Below are 18,515 nucleotides of genomic sequence, written 5' to 3'. Positions count from 1 at the left end.
GGGGCACTGCCTTCCTGCAGGGGAGTCCCTGAAGCCCCAGCCCCAAGTGTGGCAAAGACAGGACCAGATCCCAGGAGTCTAGGTGGGAGTGAGCCGACCCACCATGGCGTCCGTGGCCACAGCTGTAGACAGGGCTCCTTGCAGTGGGCCGCACTGTGGCCTGCTGAAAGCACACAGTGGACATGAGCTGAGTCCAGAGCTTCCTCTGAACTGGGGCTTAGCTCTCCAGTGGGGAACCATGGTCAGCGGCTGTAGCCCCTGGGCAAGATGGTGCCTGGCCTCCTGCCCTCTGCAGGGTCATGGGAGTGTCTGGGAACTCAGGGTCAGGGCCAGATGGCTGTTCCTGGGGCCTGGGGCTCCAGCTCAGGCTGTTTGGGAATAGGAGGAACTCTTGGCTTGGAGAAGCCCATCACACAGCGGGAGGCCTGGGATGGTTGGTCTGCGGGGAGCAGCTTAGACTGGGGGTGGCAGAGCCGTGTGTGGCCAAGTCGGGAGAGTGGCCAGTGCTGGGCCCTCTCTAAGGAGCCCGAGGGCCACAAGGACTGTGGAAAAGGTCTGAGTGAGGGAGTCGGGAGCTAGTGGCTAAGGGACTTGCTTGAGGACGCTCCGTGTGGCCACAAGGAGAGGCCCAGGCAGGACCAGGTCAGGAGGAGGCTGGGGCAGAGGCCCTGGCAGGAGGTAGGTGGGCTTGGTGGGGATGGGAGTAGCCAGGGTATAGGTGAGGATGGGGAAGGGGCCCCCCTGCCTCCTGGCTTCCCTGAGGGCTGGGCTGGCCAATCCCAGCCCTCAGTCAAGCCCGGAGGCAAATGTGTGCAGGGAGGAGAGATGTCCAGGTTGAAGCTTTGGGAGCCCTTGGAGGCAGCAAGGCAGACTCGCCTCTGGGACCCAGCACCCGGCTTGGGCCTGCAGGTGGGGACTCAGGAGTGAATATTGTGGGGGCTTTGAGCAAGACCCTCTGGGCCCAGCCTCACCTTCCATACTTTGAAGTCAAGGAGTGGACCTGTGCTGTCTCAGTTTGCTCTGGGGTCTGGGCAGTCCTGTGGTTTGGGCAGAGGCCTCAGAGGGCCCTAGGGACAGACTGACCCAGGTCTGAGCCTCTGGGGAGCGTGCGGATGGCCGGGCTCAGAAAGGCCTGGTTGTGGGTTTGTCTTCCAAGGGGCACACGCGCACTCTGGTGCTTCCTGGCATTCAGAAGAGAATGGGGAATCCAGACATCAGGCCTTCCTTCTCCCTGGGAAGGATGGTAGGTGCTTGGAGCCAGACCTGTCTTGAGAGCCAGGGCTCTGGGCCTTTCTCCTCCAGTGCCCTGTTCCACGCCTTCAGTGCACAAAGCACTCCCCTCTTGGGATCTCTTCAGGGATCCCCGGGATGCAAACTGGCCAGGGATTAGGATTCCACATTTGAGCAAACAGACTGAGAGTGGAGAAGCACCCAGCTGGACATCCTCTAGGTGTTCCTGGCAGAGGCCCTTGCTACTTGTCTGTGCCCAAAGGCCCTAGAGGGTCCTAGATGTGGGACAAGGTCTCAGCAGGGCTCCAGTCCCAGGCCTGGAAACAGCTGGGGGTGGGGGAAGCTGGCTGGGTGGGTGTGGTTATCTTTTCCCAGCTTGTGGCTCCGAGGTGACAGAACCAATCTCAGGAGGCTTTGTTTGGTTAATAAAATCTACTGAATGGTTTATTTTAGTTTTGGCTCTGCCTGTGGTTTCCCGAAAAGCTACTTTTTCATAGTCATGTTTCCATCAACTTCCTTCTTCCCTCACACTGCCTGTCCTCCAGTGTCTAAAACACACCACCTCCCTCCTGTTTTGCTTTAAGACTGGTCACAGCATCCCCACCCAGGCCTCCTGGACCTCCTCCCGCTGCATCCCCAACTGGCTGACCCCACCTGCCCTTGGGCAATTTATAAACAAGGAAGAAATGAAAACCTTTCTCCTCTTGCCCTGCACTTGCTCTGCAGTCCTGCGCATGCACACCCCATTCCCTGAAACGCTGGCAGGATCTGGACCCGAGCTGGGGCTCCTCACCCTGCTCACTGCGCAGCACTGAAAGCAGGAACCCGCCTGAATGGACATCAGGCCTGGCCCAGCACCCAGCTGACTAGCAAGCAGAGGGATCCAGGGGGACGGGCAGCGGCACCCAGCTCCTTCTGGCATCTCACTTGCTGCCCGCCTGCTCCACCAGAAAGGATGCAGAAGGCAGTGTCCGTGGAGGGCTGGCCTGGCACTCTGAGTCCTGCTTCTCTGCCGCGACTCCTGGGGCTTTTAGCAGGTCGTGCAGTTCCTGAGCCGGGGTTCCCTTTCCCACAAAATGAGCCGTGGAGAGGGCAGAGTTGTTCACAGTTCTCTAGCTGGGCCAGGGTAGAAGTCTGTAAAAAACTGGTGTGTTTGAGGGGCTGGGAAGTCAGGTGAGGGGCTGAGGGGAGATGATGTTGGGAGAAGAGGAACCTTAAATGTGTGCGTGTTCCTGAGGGTCTGGGACTTGGCACTGAACTTGCTTGAGCAGAGGATACCTCTGTAAGGTCCCTTCTAGCAGCAGATGGGGTGAGGGTAGGGGTTGTGCTGGGGGCACTAGAAACAGACCAGGGAGGAAGCCAATCTGATCCTCTAGGGGATGGCTGGGTCTGGTCGGGGGCTAGCAGTAGAGGTGTGAGTTGGGGTGCTGAGGTGCTGACCCCTATATTTTGAGTCAGATCCTCAAGTGTGAGACCAGTGCCATCAACAGAAGCAGCGAGAGTGGAGGTGCTCATTTGCCCGTGTTTATGACATTTTGGGATTCTGGGAGGAGAGAGTGGGTGCCTGCGTTTTCTCTGGTCACCAGGTGAGTGCAGAGGGCTGTTTATGGAGGAGCCTTTCCAGCCAGCAGTCAGCACCAGCCAGAGCACTGAAGTTTATGACTGCTGTAGCCGATTCTGCTTTATTCCTACTTTTAATTTTCAGAGTCCAGAGTGCTCACCATTACAACACGGAACCTCACAATCCTACTTTTAATTTTGTAATATTTTGTAGCAAGCACCCCTCTGTATGAAAGACACAGGGTATTGTGGTTGGCATCTGTCCTTCATGGTGTTTTTTCACTTGGGGGCACATTTTCAGCACTAGCCTTGGCATCACCATATAAAGAAAATTTGGGGCCGAGCGTGGTGGCGCACACCTGTAATCCCAGCACTTTGGGAGGCCAAGGCAGGAGTATCATTTGCTTGAGCCCAGGAGTTCAAGACCAGCCTGGGCAACATAATAAGACCTCTACAAAAAATTAAAAAATTAGCTGGATGTAGTAACGCACGTCTGTGGTCCCAGGCCTGTGGTCGAGTACAAGAGGCTGAGTTGGGAGTATGGCTTGAGCCCTGGAGATTTGAGGTGGCAGTGAGCCGTGATTGTACCGCTGCACTCCAGCCTGGGCAACAGAGGAAGACGCTGTCTCCCCCACACCCCTTCCCCCCCCCAAAAAAGAAAACTTGTCTGATAGTGTTGTAGGTTTATATTTTAATAATGGCAAGTGTAGAAAGAAAAAGATGAAAGGAGAAAGAAGGAAGGAGAAAACCAGGTACGAATGTCCCTTTAGCCACTTGGAGGAGGTCTGATCCAGGGAACATTGCCATTATGGGATACCCTCTTTATCATCTGAGATGGTGCCACTGCATGGCAATGACACAAACAGTTAAAATGCATTCAGCTCACCCAGCACTAGCTTTAAGAATGTTAAATTCTTGGCCGGGTGCGGTGGCTCATGCCTGTAATCCCAGCAGTTTGGGAGGCTGAGGTGGGCGGATCACAAAGTCAGAAGATCGAGACCATCCTAGCTAACACAGTGAAACCCCGTCTCTACTAAAAATATAAAAAATTAGCCAGGCATGGTGGCTGGCGCCTGTAGTCCCAGCTACTCGGGAGGCTGAGGCAGGAGAATGGTGTGAACCCGGGAGGCGGAGGTTGCAGTGTGCAGAGATCGCGCCACTGCACTCCAGCCTGGGCAACAGAGTGAGACTCTGTCTCAAAAATAAAATAAAATAAAATAAAATATGTTTCTTGGCCGGGCATGGTGGCTCATGCCTGTAATCCCAGCACTTTGGGAGGCCGAGGTGGGCGGGTCACCTGAGGTCAGGAGTTCAAGACCAGCCTGGCCAACACAGCGAAACCCTGTCTCTACTAAAAATACAAAAATTAGTTGGGTGTGGTGGCACACGCCTGTAATCCCAGTTACTGGGGAGGCTGAGGCAGGAGAATTGCTTGAGGTTGCAGTGAGCCAAGATCAGGTCATTGCACTCCATCCTGGGCAACAAGAGTGAAACTGTCTCAAAAAAAAAGTTAAATTCTTGACCAATTTTTTTTTTTCTTTTTTTTTTTTGAGACGGAGTCTCGCTCTGTTGCCCAGGCTGGACTGCAGTGGCGTCATCTTGGCTCACTGCAAGCTCCACCTCCTGGGTTCACGCCATTCTCCTGCCTCAGCCTCTGAGTAGCTGGGACTACAGGCGCTGGCCAACACACCCGGCTAATTTTTTGTATTTTTAGTAGAGACGGAGTTTCACCACGTTAGCCAGGGTGGTCACGATCTACTGACCTCGTGATCCGCCCATCTTAGCCTCCCAAAGTGCTGGGATTACAGGCGTGAGCCACCGTGCCCGGCGACTAAATTCTTGACCTATTTTAAAAAATTTGCAATATAGGCCGGGTGCGGTGGTTCACGACTGTAATCTCAGCACTTTGGGAGGCCGAGGTGGGCGGATCACGAGGTCAGGAGATCGAGACCATCCTGGCTAACACGGTGAAACCCCGTCTCTACTAAAAATACAAAAAATTAGCTGGGCATGGTGGCGGGTGCCTGTAGTCCCAGCTACTCGGGAGGCTGAGGCGGGAGAATGGCGTGAATCCGGGAGGCGGAGCTTGCAGTGAGCCCAGATCGCGCCACTGTACTCCAGCCTGGGTGACAGAGCGAGACTCTGTCTCAAAAAAAAAAAAAAAAAAAAGTGCAATATACATTTTTTCAAATTTGGTGTATTAAATGAAACATAAATATTTTTTAATTGCTGCATTTCAAATTAGCATGATTCCATTTCAAATAAAATGCCACTGTGCTACTCAGGAATTTACCACCAAAAGAGGAAATGCAGATATTAGACACCTTTACTGAGGTATAATTTACATACCATAAAACCCACAGGTTGTAAGTTTACATTTTAATGATTTTAATAAACTTGAGTTGTGCAATCCTTACCACAGTCCAATTTTAGAATCACCCCACAAAGGCAAGGGAGTGGTGCCTGGGTTTTCTGACAAAATCTATACTCAAACCAACATGTCCCCTGCCCCAGCCCAACCAGTTCCAGGCTAGAGCAGTGGAAAGGCCAGTTAGCTATCCAACCACCGTCTACCCCTACGCTTCATCCTGGCTCCTGGATTCCACACCATTTTGTGCTGTGGTAGCTGCTCTGAGCTGGGGGCAGGCCTTGTTTTCTGGAGTTCTGGACTTTGACCTGAGCTAGTCCCAGCATGCAGAAACCTTCCATCCCATCTCCTGTCTACTTCTACCCTGGAGTGGAGGTTATTTCCTGCCACTCTAACTCTCCGCTCCCATCAGGTGTACCAAAGTGGGGCTCTCAATTGCTTTTCAGTGGCACTTTGGGGTTTCCTGTCTGATTCTGTTGGGTATTTCCCATGGGAGTGGAGTTCAAACTTTCAGAAGAAACAACTCTTCTGCCTTCTCCACGGGGTCTGCCTTTGCAGACTGCTCATTCAGTCCCTTTCTATCTTGACCTGAAAGGTTGGCTGGGATCCTCATAGTGGCACTGGGGGACTTGCTCTCTGCGAAGTCTCCTTCAGCTTGAAGACTTTCCCCTTTTCTCCTGGATTTTTGTCTGCTTTGTCCACAGGTGCATTACAAGGCCCCAGGACAGTGCCCGCCTGTAGTAGGCATTCATTAAATATGTTGAATACCTGGAATTGGAGTGCCACAAGGGAGCTGTCTGGAGGGATAAGGGGTGCTGTCAATTCCTTCCCATCTTCGGAGGTGGGAAGCCCAGTCCTGTTGGATCTAGTATAAGCTTCTTACAGATGTTTGGGTCTCCTTTCTCTGAGGCGCCCTGGTTCACTGGGCCAACTCAGGAGTTGGTCTGCCCTTCCTCAGAAATCCCTTCAAGTTTTTCTGTTCCTCTTCCTAGACTGGTGCTTTTTGGCTGGGTCAGTTTTCCAAATGGATCTGTAGCTGCTCTGAGCTGGGTCATCCAGCCGTTTAGCAGCTGCTTCAACCACTGCTAGGCTGCCTTTGGGAGACAAGAGCTCCCAGCTCCTCCTTCTGGCCTAGCTTCCCATCAAATGGGGCCCTGGGTCCTCTCCTCACAAGGATTTTGGCCTCCTCCGCAGTTTTGTAGCCAGCCTGGATTCTGGCCTTCTGCAGCCTGCTCCCTCCCTTCCCTTCCGCCCCTGGGAAGAGCGACCCCCACCACTCTACCACTCTCGGAGACTGCACTGCCCGCCCGTCAGAGTGGGCACTCAGGTGACACTGCTGTGGTCGTCCCCTTCCCCCGTGATCCATTCCGGAGGGGGTCATTCTTAGTCTAGGCCTGCAGGCCCGGAGCTCCCGCCATGGTCTCCGCCTGTCCCTGACCGGCGGTCTGGGAGGCAGCAGATAGGGGATCCCGGGCAGGCGGACCAGGCCTGGGTGGGGGGCGAGCAGGAGGCGCGGGACAGCACCTGGGGGTCCCAGCTGATGAAGGGTCGGGGTGGGCAGTGGTTTGGGGGCCAGACGGATCCGCGGTGTGGGCGCGCCGGAGTGTTGATGGAGGAGGGGCCGAGGTGCTGAGGGCGGGGTCGGGCTGGGGGCGGGGCTGAGGGCGGAGTCGGGTCGGGCGGAGTCAGAGCTGAGGTGAGCCTGAGGGCGGAGTCGGGGCGGGCTGAGGTGGGCCTGTGGGCGGAGTCCGGGCGGTGTGCTGAGGTGGGCCTGAGGGCGGAGTCGAGGTCGGGCTGAAGGCGGAGTCGGGGCGGGCTGAGGTGGGCCTGAAGGCAGAGTCGAGGTCGGAGCTGGGGACGGAGTGGAGTTCGGGCTGAGGGCGGAGTCGGGGCGGGCTGAGGTGGTCCTGTGGGCGGAGTCGAGGTCGGAGCTGAGGGCGGAGTCGGGGGCGGGGACGTAGGCGGAACCGGGATCGGGCTGAGGTGGGCCCGAGGGTTGGGCTGGGGGCGGAGTGGGTGCCAGCCTGAGGGCGGAGCCCAGGTGGGGCGGAGTCGGGGGCGGGCGGAGTCGGGGGCGGGCCTACAGGCCGGACTGGTGTGGCACGGAGCTGAGGACCGGCCGGAGCTTTGCGGAGGGCCCGGCTTGGCGGGTCCGGGGCGGAGCCGAACCCGCGGGGCTCCGGGTCCGGGCGGGGCCGAGCCGGGCCGGGGCGGGACCCAGCCGGGGTGGGGCGGGGCCGAGGCCGAGGCAGGCGGTCGGCAGTGCTGGGGGTTCAGGTGTTGCGGCGGCTCCACGTAGCCAGGCGGCCCGTGGGCTGGAGCGGGCGGAGCTCGGCCCGCGGTTTGCGTGAGCTCAGGCTGGTCCCAGCGTCCAGAGCGCCGGCCCTTCGGCTTCCTCTAGGCCATGGCAGGGCCGGGCCCAGGCCCGGGGGACCCGGACGAGCAGTACGATTTCCTGTTCAAGCTGGTGCTGGTGGGCGACGCAAGCGTGGGCAAGACGTGCGTGGTGCAGCGCTTCAAGACCGGCGCCTTCTCGGAGCGCCAGGGAAGCACCATCGGCGTCGACTTCACCATGAAGACGCTGGAGATCCAGGGCAAGCGGGTCAAGGTGGGAGGCCGGCCAGGGCCCCTGGAAGGCGCTCCCTCGGAGGGTGGGGCGGGGGCAGCGGAGCCCCTGGCCGCGGCGAGCGCACCCCGCGTCCGTCTGAAGTTTCCTTTGGCTTCCCCTTTTTCCTTCGTCGGGTCGGAGCAGGCCTGGGCCCCGGAGTCTGGGCCGGGTTCAAGTCCTCAAAGCGCCGGCCATGGGTTGCGGGGAGGGGCGAGGGAGTGTGGAGGAGGCGGCCCTGCCCTCCGGAGCTCACACCCTAGGAGGGGACTGTGCTCCAAAATAACTTTAGCCATTGGAAGGCAGGGGGTTAGACTCCTCTGTTCCAGGTGCTAGCGGAGCGCCTTGGAGTACGGAGATCAGACCCCCCACCTCCATCCACCGCGATGGCAGCCCCCAGCTCAGCCCACCGGCGGGGCACTCAGCCAGAGAACTGCATCCCCACCCCAGGACTAGGAGCGATCAGGAAGTAGTTGCTTTTAGGACCGGAGGGCCAAAACTTTTTGTCAGAATTTCCGGCCTGGCCACGCCTCCCTGCAGTCTCTTTGTGGACCTGGTGGTGGAACTTTACTCGACTAGGGCCAGCCCCGGTTCCCTCCCCCAGCTGGAGTTTGATAGAAACTGAAAACTGCACAGATACCGGAAGGTGGGGGAGAGAACCAAGCTTTGGCAATGGATCCGAATAAAAACAGCAGGATGTGGTTGCCACAATGTCCTGGCAATGGTTTGATAAATATTTGTGATGAATGAAACCAGAGTTTCTTAACCTAGGTGTTAGTACTCCCTAATCAACTAGGAGACCCTGGGCTGAAGGCACTCAGTAACTTTTCTGAACCGCACTGTACAGAAATCTTTGCTTGCTTTCATGGTTTCGAGCCCCCATGATCTTCAGGACACCCTCAGGGCACAGGGCTGGGACGGTCTCTGCCAGGGAGATGGGAGTCACTGGAGCCTTGCTGCTGCTGGGCTCTGCCTCTCCGGGTGGCTCTAGGCCTGCTCCTTGTTGCCTTTGGCTAGGATATGTAGCTCTTTGTCTTTGTTTCTATAAAATTGGGATAATTTCTGGGTGTTGCCTCCCTCCTGCCCCAAGTTGGAGAAAAAAGTAAGTCAACAGTCTTTATGTGTCCACAGTGCCTCTCAGTAGATGTGACGGGGAAGCGGAAACTCCTGCCTGAGGGGTTTTATTATTATTATATTTTAATCGTCTTCTGGGGGTCTGTGTTTTGGTCTCCGTGGATGGAAAAGAGCAAGGTGCAGAAGGCAGCTTTGAGTCACTCGGGACCACCCTTTTGGAGCAGGTAGCCAGGGAAGGGCTGGAGTGGGTGGAGTGTCCGTTAATGAGTGTGCCCAGTGATGATGCCAGCAGCTGCAGGGAAAGGGGAGTGTGAAAATACAGGCTAAAGAGCAGTGGTGTCCTCCTCATGAGCTATCGGTCTGTGTCTGGAGTGTCTGTGGTGGCCCAGTGCTGACGGTGGTCAGGGAGGGGGCAGGGTTCCTGTTTACCTGTTGAGATAACAGACTGTGTCCCAGCAGAGCTCCGGGTTTTCTGCGCACGGGTTATGCAATGCAGGGCCAGGCAGTTCGTTATTTTCTTTCCTTATGGTTGCCTCCAGATTGTCCTTCCTAGGAAGCAGCCCGGAGCCCAGGGAGCAGAAGAGCTGTGTAGCTGTGGTAAACACCTCTCCAAGTTATAGCCGCTGACCTTGAGAGGCTGTTGGGAATCAGCTGGGTTACAGGTGCATTCTCTGCTGACTGGAGGGAATTCTTACCCCCGCTCACACAGGATGGAGCCTGGGCACACAGCTAAGAAGTGATAGAGGTGGGAATATTTTTCCCAGTTTTTCTGACTCCAAAGCAGATTTCTCCCCCATAGTGGACAGCTTTTCAGAATCCCGTTGTCTGTGGTGGGGAAGCCTCTGGCAATTGTTTACCACCTCATTTTGCTGGCAGGAAAACCTGAAGTCTAACTCACTGCAGAGGCTCCAAATTAAAGCTGGGCAGCCGTGAACTTGAGGGAACACTGTCCTTCGAGTCAGGCTTCCTGGGGTCCGCTGCCGCAGCAGGAGCAAGCCATTCTCCCTCCTCCATCTGTAAAGTGCCTCTGAGTAGTCTTTTGGCAATGTGATTTTAAGTCAAGTTTTTTGAGGTCTAATTTACACACGGTAAACCTTCACCACTTGAGGTGTTACAGGTCTATGAACTTCACAAACTTACACAGACAAGCAGCCACATCGCTATCAAGATGGAGAATTTTTCCACCAACCCAGAAAGTTCTTTTGTTCTTCTGTAGTCAGTTCCTTTCACCTCATCCTGTGGCAATCCCCGATCTGTTTTTTGTCTCTGTAGTTTCAGCAGTGTGATTTTAACCTAAAGCCTTGATGAACCAGAGCTTATTGTTGTTTTTTCTGTGGAAAGCAAGTGCACATCAGGGATTCAGTGTAAAACCTTTCCAGGGGCCGGGTGCAGTGGCTCATGCCTGTAATCCCAGCACTTTGGGAGGCCGAGGCAGGAAGATTGCTTGATGTCAAGTGTTCGAGATGAGCCTGGCCAGCATAGTGAGACGTGGTATCTATTTAAAATAAAATAAAATAAACCTTCTCAGGGCCTGTGTTGGGAAGCCCAAGATGCTTGTCCAGCAAGCATCCAGTCTTATATCCTAAAGCTTTCCCTGTGATTCTTTACAATGATGCTGGGTTTTATTAGAGCTTGAGGAAGCTTAGAGATGGATCACCTGGTGGTTTTCTAGCTCCTCTGAGCTTGGAGGTACTGAAAGGTAAGGAGAAAGGCCAAGAGGGCAGAGAGAGGGTCAGAAGGGCTTTAACTAGCTTCCCAACCAGTCAGAGCAATACCTTTATCTAGTTGTAGGTTGAAATTCTTGTTATTTGACTAAAGAATTCTCCTGCTAAAAAAAACGAAACATTTGAGAATCACAGATTTAATCAAATTACTTTATTTCTGTAGCCACTTCGCATTACAACCAGAATAACCTCCAAACACCTTCCCCAAAGAGATGGACCTCTGGAAGGAGACAAAGTTGGAGAGGCAGACAGAGGCCCATCTCTACCCTTCACTGCCTGCTCTCCAGCTTCACTAACCCTTCAACATGGCGGGCTTACCCCTGCCTCAGGACCTTTGCATCTCTTCCCCTGCCCATCATACTCTGCCCCTAGATCCCCCCGTAACTGCTACTTCATCATTCAGGTCCCAACGCAAATGCCACATCTTCAGAGAGGCCTTGCCTGATCTCCCAGGTCCTCTATTCTGTAACTCTATTGTATCTGGTCATAACACTTACCACAGCTTCAAATTAACTGTTTTTTTCTGTCTCCCCCTATAGAAGGTAAGCTCCTTGAAGACACAGGGATCCAGTGGGCCAGTGTCAAACACATGGTGTCCAATATGTGCCTGTTAGTTGGTTCCTTTATAGAGAGAAAGCTGAGGCCAAGATCACTTACAACTCTGTGGCAAAACCAAGGGTTTGGCTGGCTCCTAAGCCCAGTCTTCATTTTTACTTGACCACCCTTCTGATTTGCTCTGAGTTCATAAAGATGACCGTGAGATTCTGAAAGTGAATGGATCTAATAAAAATGCAGTTGTGGCCATTGCATTCACTGAGAGAAGAATGTGGAATGGGGCATTTTAGAAAGATTGGGGTTGACAGTTAAAGCGTTTTAGGGTGTTTGGTTTATTATTAACCAAAACGTGTAGATATACCCAAATGGCTCAGAGACACTGCTGTACGAGTCAGTAAGGCTTTGTATATGGTGATCATTTCCAGTGTTCTTGTGGATGCATTTGGCTGTAGCTATGAGAACTGGACTTATAAAGTGAATCTGAGTGCTGCTTATCTTGTATACTGTGGAGTCTCTGACAGAGAGCACTGGACTAGGAGTCTCAAGTTCTGAGTCTTGCTTCAACCCTGCCACAGACTTGGGCAATTCATTTTTTTTCTCCTTGGAGCCTCAGGCTTCCTCATCTGTGAAATGGGACTAATGGTCTTTGCTCTGCCTCTTTCTTAGGGTTGTCAGAAAACTTTGAACATGCTTAAAATAGTTTAAAGTTTCCATGACTTACTTTTGAATAGATAAACCATTCACATGGTTCAAATTTCAAAATTTTAGAAACTTCAAAGGGTATATAGTGAAAAGTCTCCCTTCCATGTTTGTCCCGTAAGCCGCCCAGTGTCCTCTAAGAAGAAGCCATCAGTGTTACTCATTTCTTATTTAAAAACAAGGATTTATAAATATATATTTTATTATTGCTGCAGTTACTGTTTTCCTCCCTAGATGAGACAGATTAGGTCTGAATTTGCCCCTCCCCCACCCCTCCCTCCTCCCCACCTCAGTGTCCTCAGGAAATCTCAGCTGGCTCTAAATCCTTAAAACATTCTGAAGCTCCTCTACTCACTCTTATCTGGGACAACACAAAGGCCTGTTATGTAAACTCGTTTTTGCAGATCACTAGGCACACCGGCCTCAAGTCCAGCGCAGAGGTCAGCCTTGTGGAACTGTACCCCTCTATTCAGCTCTCTCTCAGGCTCACTGTCTGCTCGCTAGGGATGCTGCCAGATCTCTCCTTCATAGAGGTAAAGTCTGTGCCCTTGGGCCTGGACCTCCAGATTTCAGGACCTTTGGCCTTGACTCTCAAGCTTCCCCTTGCCCTAGGAGTCAAATTTGTTTTTGTAGCTGCTCCTGGCACTTCAAAAAGAGGGGGCAGGGCGGGATAAGAGGAAATGGTTTCTGGTTAAAGTTTGCATTCACAATCCTTCCAATCAAGAGTCTAGTTCTGCTCATCTGTTCTTTTCCTATTTGGATAAAGTTTGTTTGACTTTTTCAGTTTTCATTAGAAATAGCAAAAGGACTGTTAGATAAGAAAGAAGTTCTAGGTCATGCTGATTTTCTGAAGAAATCTGTTCTTGATACCAGGGACAGCCATCCTAATTGCAAAATAAACCTTGCCTCTCGAGGTTTCTTAGAATCCTGAGACAGCATGTCTGGTGGAGAGATAGTGGAAAGAGGGCCAGCTTTAGAACTGCACAGCACCAGGTTAAATCTTATCCTCAATGGATATGTTCTAAGACCCCCAGTGGATGCCTGAAACCTCAGATGGTACTGAACGCTATATAGACTATGTTTTGTGTTATACATACATCCCCATGATAAAGTTTAATTTATGAATTAGGCACAGTACGAAATTAACAACAATAATTAATAACAAAATAGAACAGTTATAACAATATGCCAGCATCGCTATTCCTGCGCTTTGGGGCCATTATTAAGTAAAATAAGGATTCTTTGAACACAAGCACTGTGATACAGTACATGCTGGACAAAGGGATGATTCACATCCCAGGTGGGACGGAGCAGGATGGTGTGAGATTTCATCATGCTACTCAGAATGATGTGCAATCGACTTATGTATTATTTCTAGAATCTACCATTTAACATTTTTATTTGTTTTTTTGAGACAGAATCTCGCTCTGTCGTCCAGCTCTGGAGTGGAGTGGTGTGATCTCGGCTCACTGGAACCTCCACCTCCCAGGTTCAAGCGATTCTCCTGCCTCAGCCTCCCAAGTAGCTGGGATTACAGGTGCCCACTACCACACCCAGCTAATTTTTGTATTTTTTGGTAGAGATGGGGTTTCACCATGTTGGCCAGGCTGGTCTCAAACTCCTGACCTCAAGTGATCCACCCACCTGGGTCTCCCAAAGTGCTGTGATTACAGGTGTGAGCCACCGTGCCTGGCCTACTTAATATTTTTATTTTTTATTTTATTTTTTGAGACGGGGTTTCGCTCTTGTTGCCCAGGCTGGAGTGCAATGGCATGACCTCGGCTCACTGCAACCTCCGCCTCCTGGGCTCAAGTGATTCTCCTGCCTCAGCCTCCTTAGTAGCTGGGATTACAGGCATGCACCGCTGTGCCTGGCTGATTTTGTTTTTTGTTTTTTGTTTTTTTTTTAGTAGAGACAACGTTTCACCATGTTGGCCAGGCTGGTTTCGAACTCCCGACCTCAGGTGATCTACCCACCTCGGCCTCCCAAAGTGCTGGAATTACAGGCATGAGCCACCACGCCTGGCCCTACTTAATATATTTAGAGCAAAGTTGATGGCAGGTAGCTGAAACCTTGGAAAGTGAAACCATGGATAAGTGGGGGGGATACTGTACCATAGGCATGTGACTTTACCTCTTCAAATCTGTCTTACCTGCAAAACCCCTACCCTTAAGGACCTGGCCCATAGTGGATCATCCACAGATGGGAACTGATGTTGGTGTGTAACCACCTGATGAGAGAGAGTAGATTGCCGGGGGTGGGGGTCAGGAAGCTTGGTTTCTCAGCCTAGTTGCCCAGCTGACCGTAAACAAGTCACTTCATTGACCTGTTGTCCTATCAGTAAAGTGAAGACAATAAAGGCAAGAGACTGGCCCCTGCGGCTATGCTCGTACTGGAAATAGAGCTATACAGTGACCCCAAACTGATCAGGGATTGCGGGAAGTAGAGGCACACAAGGCCTTTACCACCTTTTGTCTCCATGCTGTGACTCAGGATATCCACATGTCTGCTTTCCTTGCTTTCCTCTTGTTCGTTGTTTAGCCCTTGTAGGTTTCTTTACCTTGCACTGGCCTTTGTGTAGTGCTCGGGCTGTGATTGGCCTTTGCTGAGACCTCATGCTAGGCGGTTTTCCTGGGTGCTTTGGGTATGAGGAATTCTCAGAGTTCAGTAATAAGAGGAGCAACTCTCCCTCAAATGTGCATGCGTTTTATAAGTTTCCATCGCTTTTCTCATGAGTTGTTGCATTTGATCCTCATAGCCACCCTGTGGGAGACTATCCCCATCTTACAGAAGAGGAAATGAAGGCCCATTTGTGGCAAAGTCCGAACCAGAGCCAAGCTTTTCAGCTCCTAGTCTGGTACTTTTCTCCTCATTGCTGTCTTGTGCCCTCTCCTACTACCGCAAACACACACAAACCCACAAATGAAAAAAGTTGGGACTGATTTAAAATCTAGGCCATCCTGTATTGCTTGCATTTTACACATTGATTAGCAGTGTCATGTCAACATTCTAATGCCCAGTACTTATTAAATAAATGTTTATTAATTCAGATGAACTGGGGGTAGTGTTCGGAATGGCCAGTGTGAATGACAGAAAAATCCCACTTTCTAGACTGGCCTGTGAAATGCTGTTTTATTGTTGATGTGGCAGCAGAAGCTAACCAAATGCTGTTACATACTGGATCTTTCTCTTTTTTTCTTTCGAGACGGAGTCTCGCTCTGTCACCAGGTGGAGTGCAGTGGCGCGAGGCGCGATCCTGGCTCACTGCAACCTCCACCTCCCTGGTTCAAGCAGTTCTCCTGCCTCAGCCTCCCAAGTAGCTGGGACTACAGGCACACACCACCACGCCTAGCTAATTTTTGTATTTTTAGTAGAGACGGGGTGTCACCATGTTAGCCAGGATGGTCTCGATCCCTTGACCTCGTGATCTGCCTGCCTCAGCCTCCCAAAGTGCTGGGATTACAGGCGTGAGCCACTGCGCCTGGCCACATATCAGATTTTTCTAACCTGCTTTGGGTTCGTGAATAAGGACCGTTTGCCATTAATAGCTCCTATCCAGATACCATTAAAATCAGCTCTCCTCTACTTGCACCAGTTTGCCTCGCAAATCTCCCTTTTCTGGATTGGAAGAAGGCAAACTTAATCCCAGAAGCGGTGTGTGAGCATTACTTGTTAGAGGTTTTCACCTGTGCTCGTGAATGACCACTCTGAAATCCCAAAAACAGAGTGTGGCTAGAGAGTAATGTGACTGGTGTTCAAAAATAACCTAGGGCCGAGTGTAGTGGCTCATGCCTGTAATCCCAGCACTTTGGGAGGCCGAGGCCAGCCGATCATGTGGTCAAGAGTTCAAGACCAGCCTGGCCAACATGGTGAAACCCCATCTCTACTAAGAATACAAAAATTAGATGGGCATGGTGGCGCATGCCTGTAATCCTAGCTACTCGGGAGGCTGAGGCAGGAGAACCACTTGAACCTGGGAGGTGGAGGTTGCAGTGAGCCAAGATCATGCCACTGCACTCCAGCCTGGGCGACAGAGCAAGACTCCATCTCGAAAAAAAAAATATATATATAATAAAAATAACCTAAAACTCAAACGTGTATATGAGTGCTATCCCTTTCAGAGTCATCTCTTTGAGTAATTGTATATGCATTTCCCAAAGGTTTCATCCGCTGTGATGCTGTGTTCAGAAACTTCCCTAGAACCTGCACCTGCTTTGGTGGGTATTCCAGGGGTGGGTTTGATAAATAAAAACAGTCAAAAGAAGCCTGGACAACATAGGAAGACCTCATCTCTACAAAAAAATTAATAATTAGCCAGGTATGGTGATGCATGTCTGTAGTCCCAGCTACTGAGGAGGCTGAGGCGGGAGGATTGCTTAAGTCCCAGAGATCAAGTCTGCAGGTTACTATGACCATACCACTGCACTCCAGCCTGGGTGACAGAGTGAGACCCTGTCTCAAAAAAAAAAAAAAGCAACAAAAACTAGCCTGCCTACCATAATGTTAGCAGTTCTTCTGTCCAAAATGAGGTCTGGCTATAAAATAATTCTGGTTCATGTTAGGCAATTCCTGTATGTGCTGGGCACTGGCAGCTGTTGGAGTAAGTGTACTGCCTTCTGAGGTGACGTCTCTTAAAGGGGACAAGGTGCATTTTGATTTGAGAGACCTAAAAGCCTGGCCTTCAGCTAACAGCATGAGGGCTGGGAGTCATTTCCCCTCCTTGCATCAGTTTCCTCACTGTTGCTTGATGAAGTGAGACTGGGTGATCTCAGAAGCCTCTCTAGGCTCTGTTATTATTTGAAAAAAGGCCCTTGTCATTTCAAGCCAGATAACCTCCATGCCCACCATTTTTATGGCCATGGAGTATAAAAGTTGGATATTTTTAAAATTAAAAAATTCTGTTTACCATTTCCAATTAAAAACTTTGATTTCGGGGGTTTTTTATTCTTGACTTTTTTTTTTTTTTTTTAAAAACAGGGTCTCAAGGTCTCACTCTAGTTGCCCAGAATGGAGTGCAGTGGCATGATCTCAGCTCACTGCAACCTCTGCCTCTTGGGCTCAGGTGATTCTCCCACCTCAGCCTCCTGAGTAGCTGGAACTACAGGGCATGCGCCACCACGCCCGGCTAATTTTTTGTATTTTTAGTAGAGATAGATGGGGTTTCACATTGTTGCCCAGGCTGATCTTGAACTCCTGGACTCAAGAAATCCAGCTGCCTCAGCCTCCCAGGAGTGCTAGGATTACAGGTGTGAGCTGCTGTGCCTGGCCTTATTCTTGGCTTTTAACTGTGTGTAGGTCCATAAATAGTGGGTGATTTCGTGACCAAAAAAATGGATCTTAGTGTCAGAGTAAACTTCAGTTTGCTGGTTAGGAATTGTTAATATCTGTCATGTTTATATTTTTTTTCAATATTCCCAATAAGAATAGGACTCTCATGTTTATATAGAACAGAATCAGTTTTATGAAATACATGAAAATTCTATGAAATATGTAGAAAAATCTCTTAGAAAAAAATCAGTTTTATTATTGAAATCTCAAGGCCAATACTTCAGTGTAAACTCTGACCCTACAGTTTTCTTTGGGTTTCTCCCCCAGAATAAGCCCTCAACATGTGTTGGCTGCATGAGTGGGAGAGTGAGGAGCAGGATCACCATCTGATGGGAGGGTGCTGCTGGATCCCACGGCTGGCAGCACAGGTCTCTTTTTTTTTTGAGACAGTCTCTATCACCCAGGCGGAGTGCAGTGGTGCCATCTCAGCTCATTGCAACTTCGGCCTCCCAGGTTCAAGCGATTCTTCTGCCTCAGCCTCCTGAGTAGCTGGGACCACAGGTGCACACCACTACGCCCGGCTAATTTTTATATTTTTAGTAGAGATGAGGTTTCACCATGTTGGCCAGGCTGGTCTCAAACTCCTGACCTTAAGCGATCTGCCCACCTCGGCCTCCCAAAGTGTTGGGATTACAGGCATGAGCCACTGCGCTCAGCCAGGGACTCTTGAAGCTCTACTAGAAGAGTTCAGGAAAGGGCTGGAGGGCACCCTCCACATTTTAACAGAACACACGGAGGGAGAAATGCATGTGAAGTGAAAAAAGGAGACCACCTAGGAATTCGAGGAGTCCCCTACCCTTGGGAAGGCGCATGGTGATGGGTGGAAGGTGAGGTGTGTCCAGATAGGCTTGGGGCCAGTTTGCTGTCCATTTGTGGTACAAGTGCATACGTCAACAGATTGATATTTTGCTTTCCCTGAATTATCTTACCTTACTATCCTGTCTAAAGTAGCACTCTCCCAAGTTCCTTTAAAAAAAAAAAATCTTTATGGAGATATAATCCACATATGATAAAAATTCCCCCACTTAAAGTGCGTGATTCAGTGTTTTTTGTTTGTTTGTTTGTTTGTTTGTTTTTAATATACTCAAAGAGTTGTGCAGTCATCACCACAGTTGATTTTAGGATATTTTCATCACTGCAAAAGAAACCTCATCACCATAAGCAGCCACTCTCACTTCTCAATCCCCACCAACCCCTGGCATTTTTAGTAGAGACGGGGTTTCACCATGTTAGTCAGGATCGTCTTGATCTTCTGACCTCGTGATCTGCCCGCCTCAGCCTCCCAAAGTGCTGGGATTACAGGCGTGAGCCACCTCGCCCAGCCACAGAATGTTTTCAACATTATGCCCTTACTTGCCTTGTTTTGTTTTTT

At 51.1% G+C, this 18,515-nt stretch overlaps 1 protein-coding gene across 4 annotated transcripts in view; it reads left to right on the top strand.

The window, feature by feature from the left end:
* Positions 1-7,248: 7,248 nt before the first annotated feature.
* Positions 7,249-18,515, top strand: part of RAB43 (RAB43, member RAS oncogene family) — a 34,223-nt gene continuing 22,956 nt past the window's right edge. For 2 of the 4 annotated variants that reach the window (XM_019023294.4, XM_055381516.2), the window contains exon 1: positions 7,249-7,766. In XM_019023294.4, coding sequence (XP_018878839.1) covers positions 7,563-7,766 — 204 coding nt within the window. In that variant the 5' untranslated portion in view covers positions 7,249-7,562. The remainder of the gene's footprint in view (positions 7,767-18,515) is intronic. The other 2 variants (XM_063704142.1, XM_019023295.4) reach the window with 2 other exon arrangements.

Source organism: Gorilla gorilla, chromosome 2 (genome assembly GCF_029281585.2).
Source record: "Gorilla gorilla gorilla isolate KB3781 chromosome 2, NHGRI_mGorGor1-v2.1_pri, whole genome shotgun sequence".
Lineage (NCBI taxonomy): Eukaryota > Metazoa > Chordata > Mammalia > Primates > Hominidae > Gorilla > Gorilla gorilla.
The sequence above is the reverse complement of the archived record's forward strand: the minus strand, read 5'-3'. Positions and strand labels throughout refer to the sequence as shown.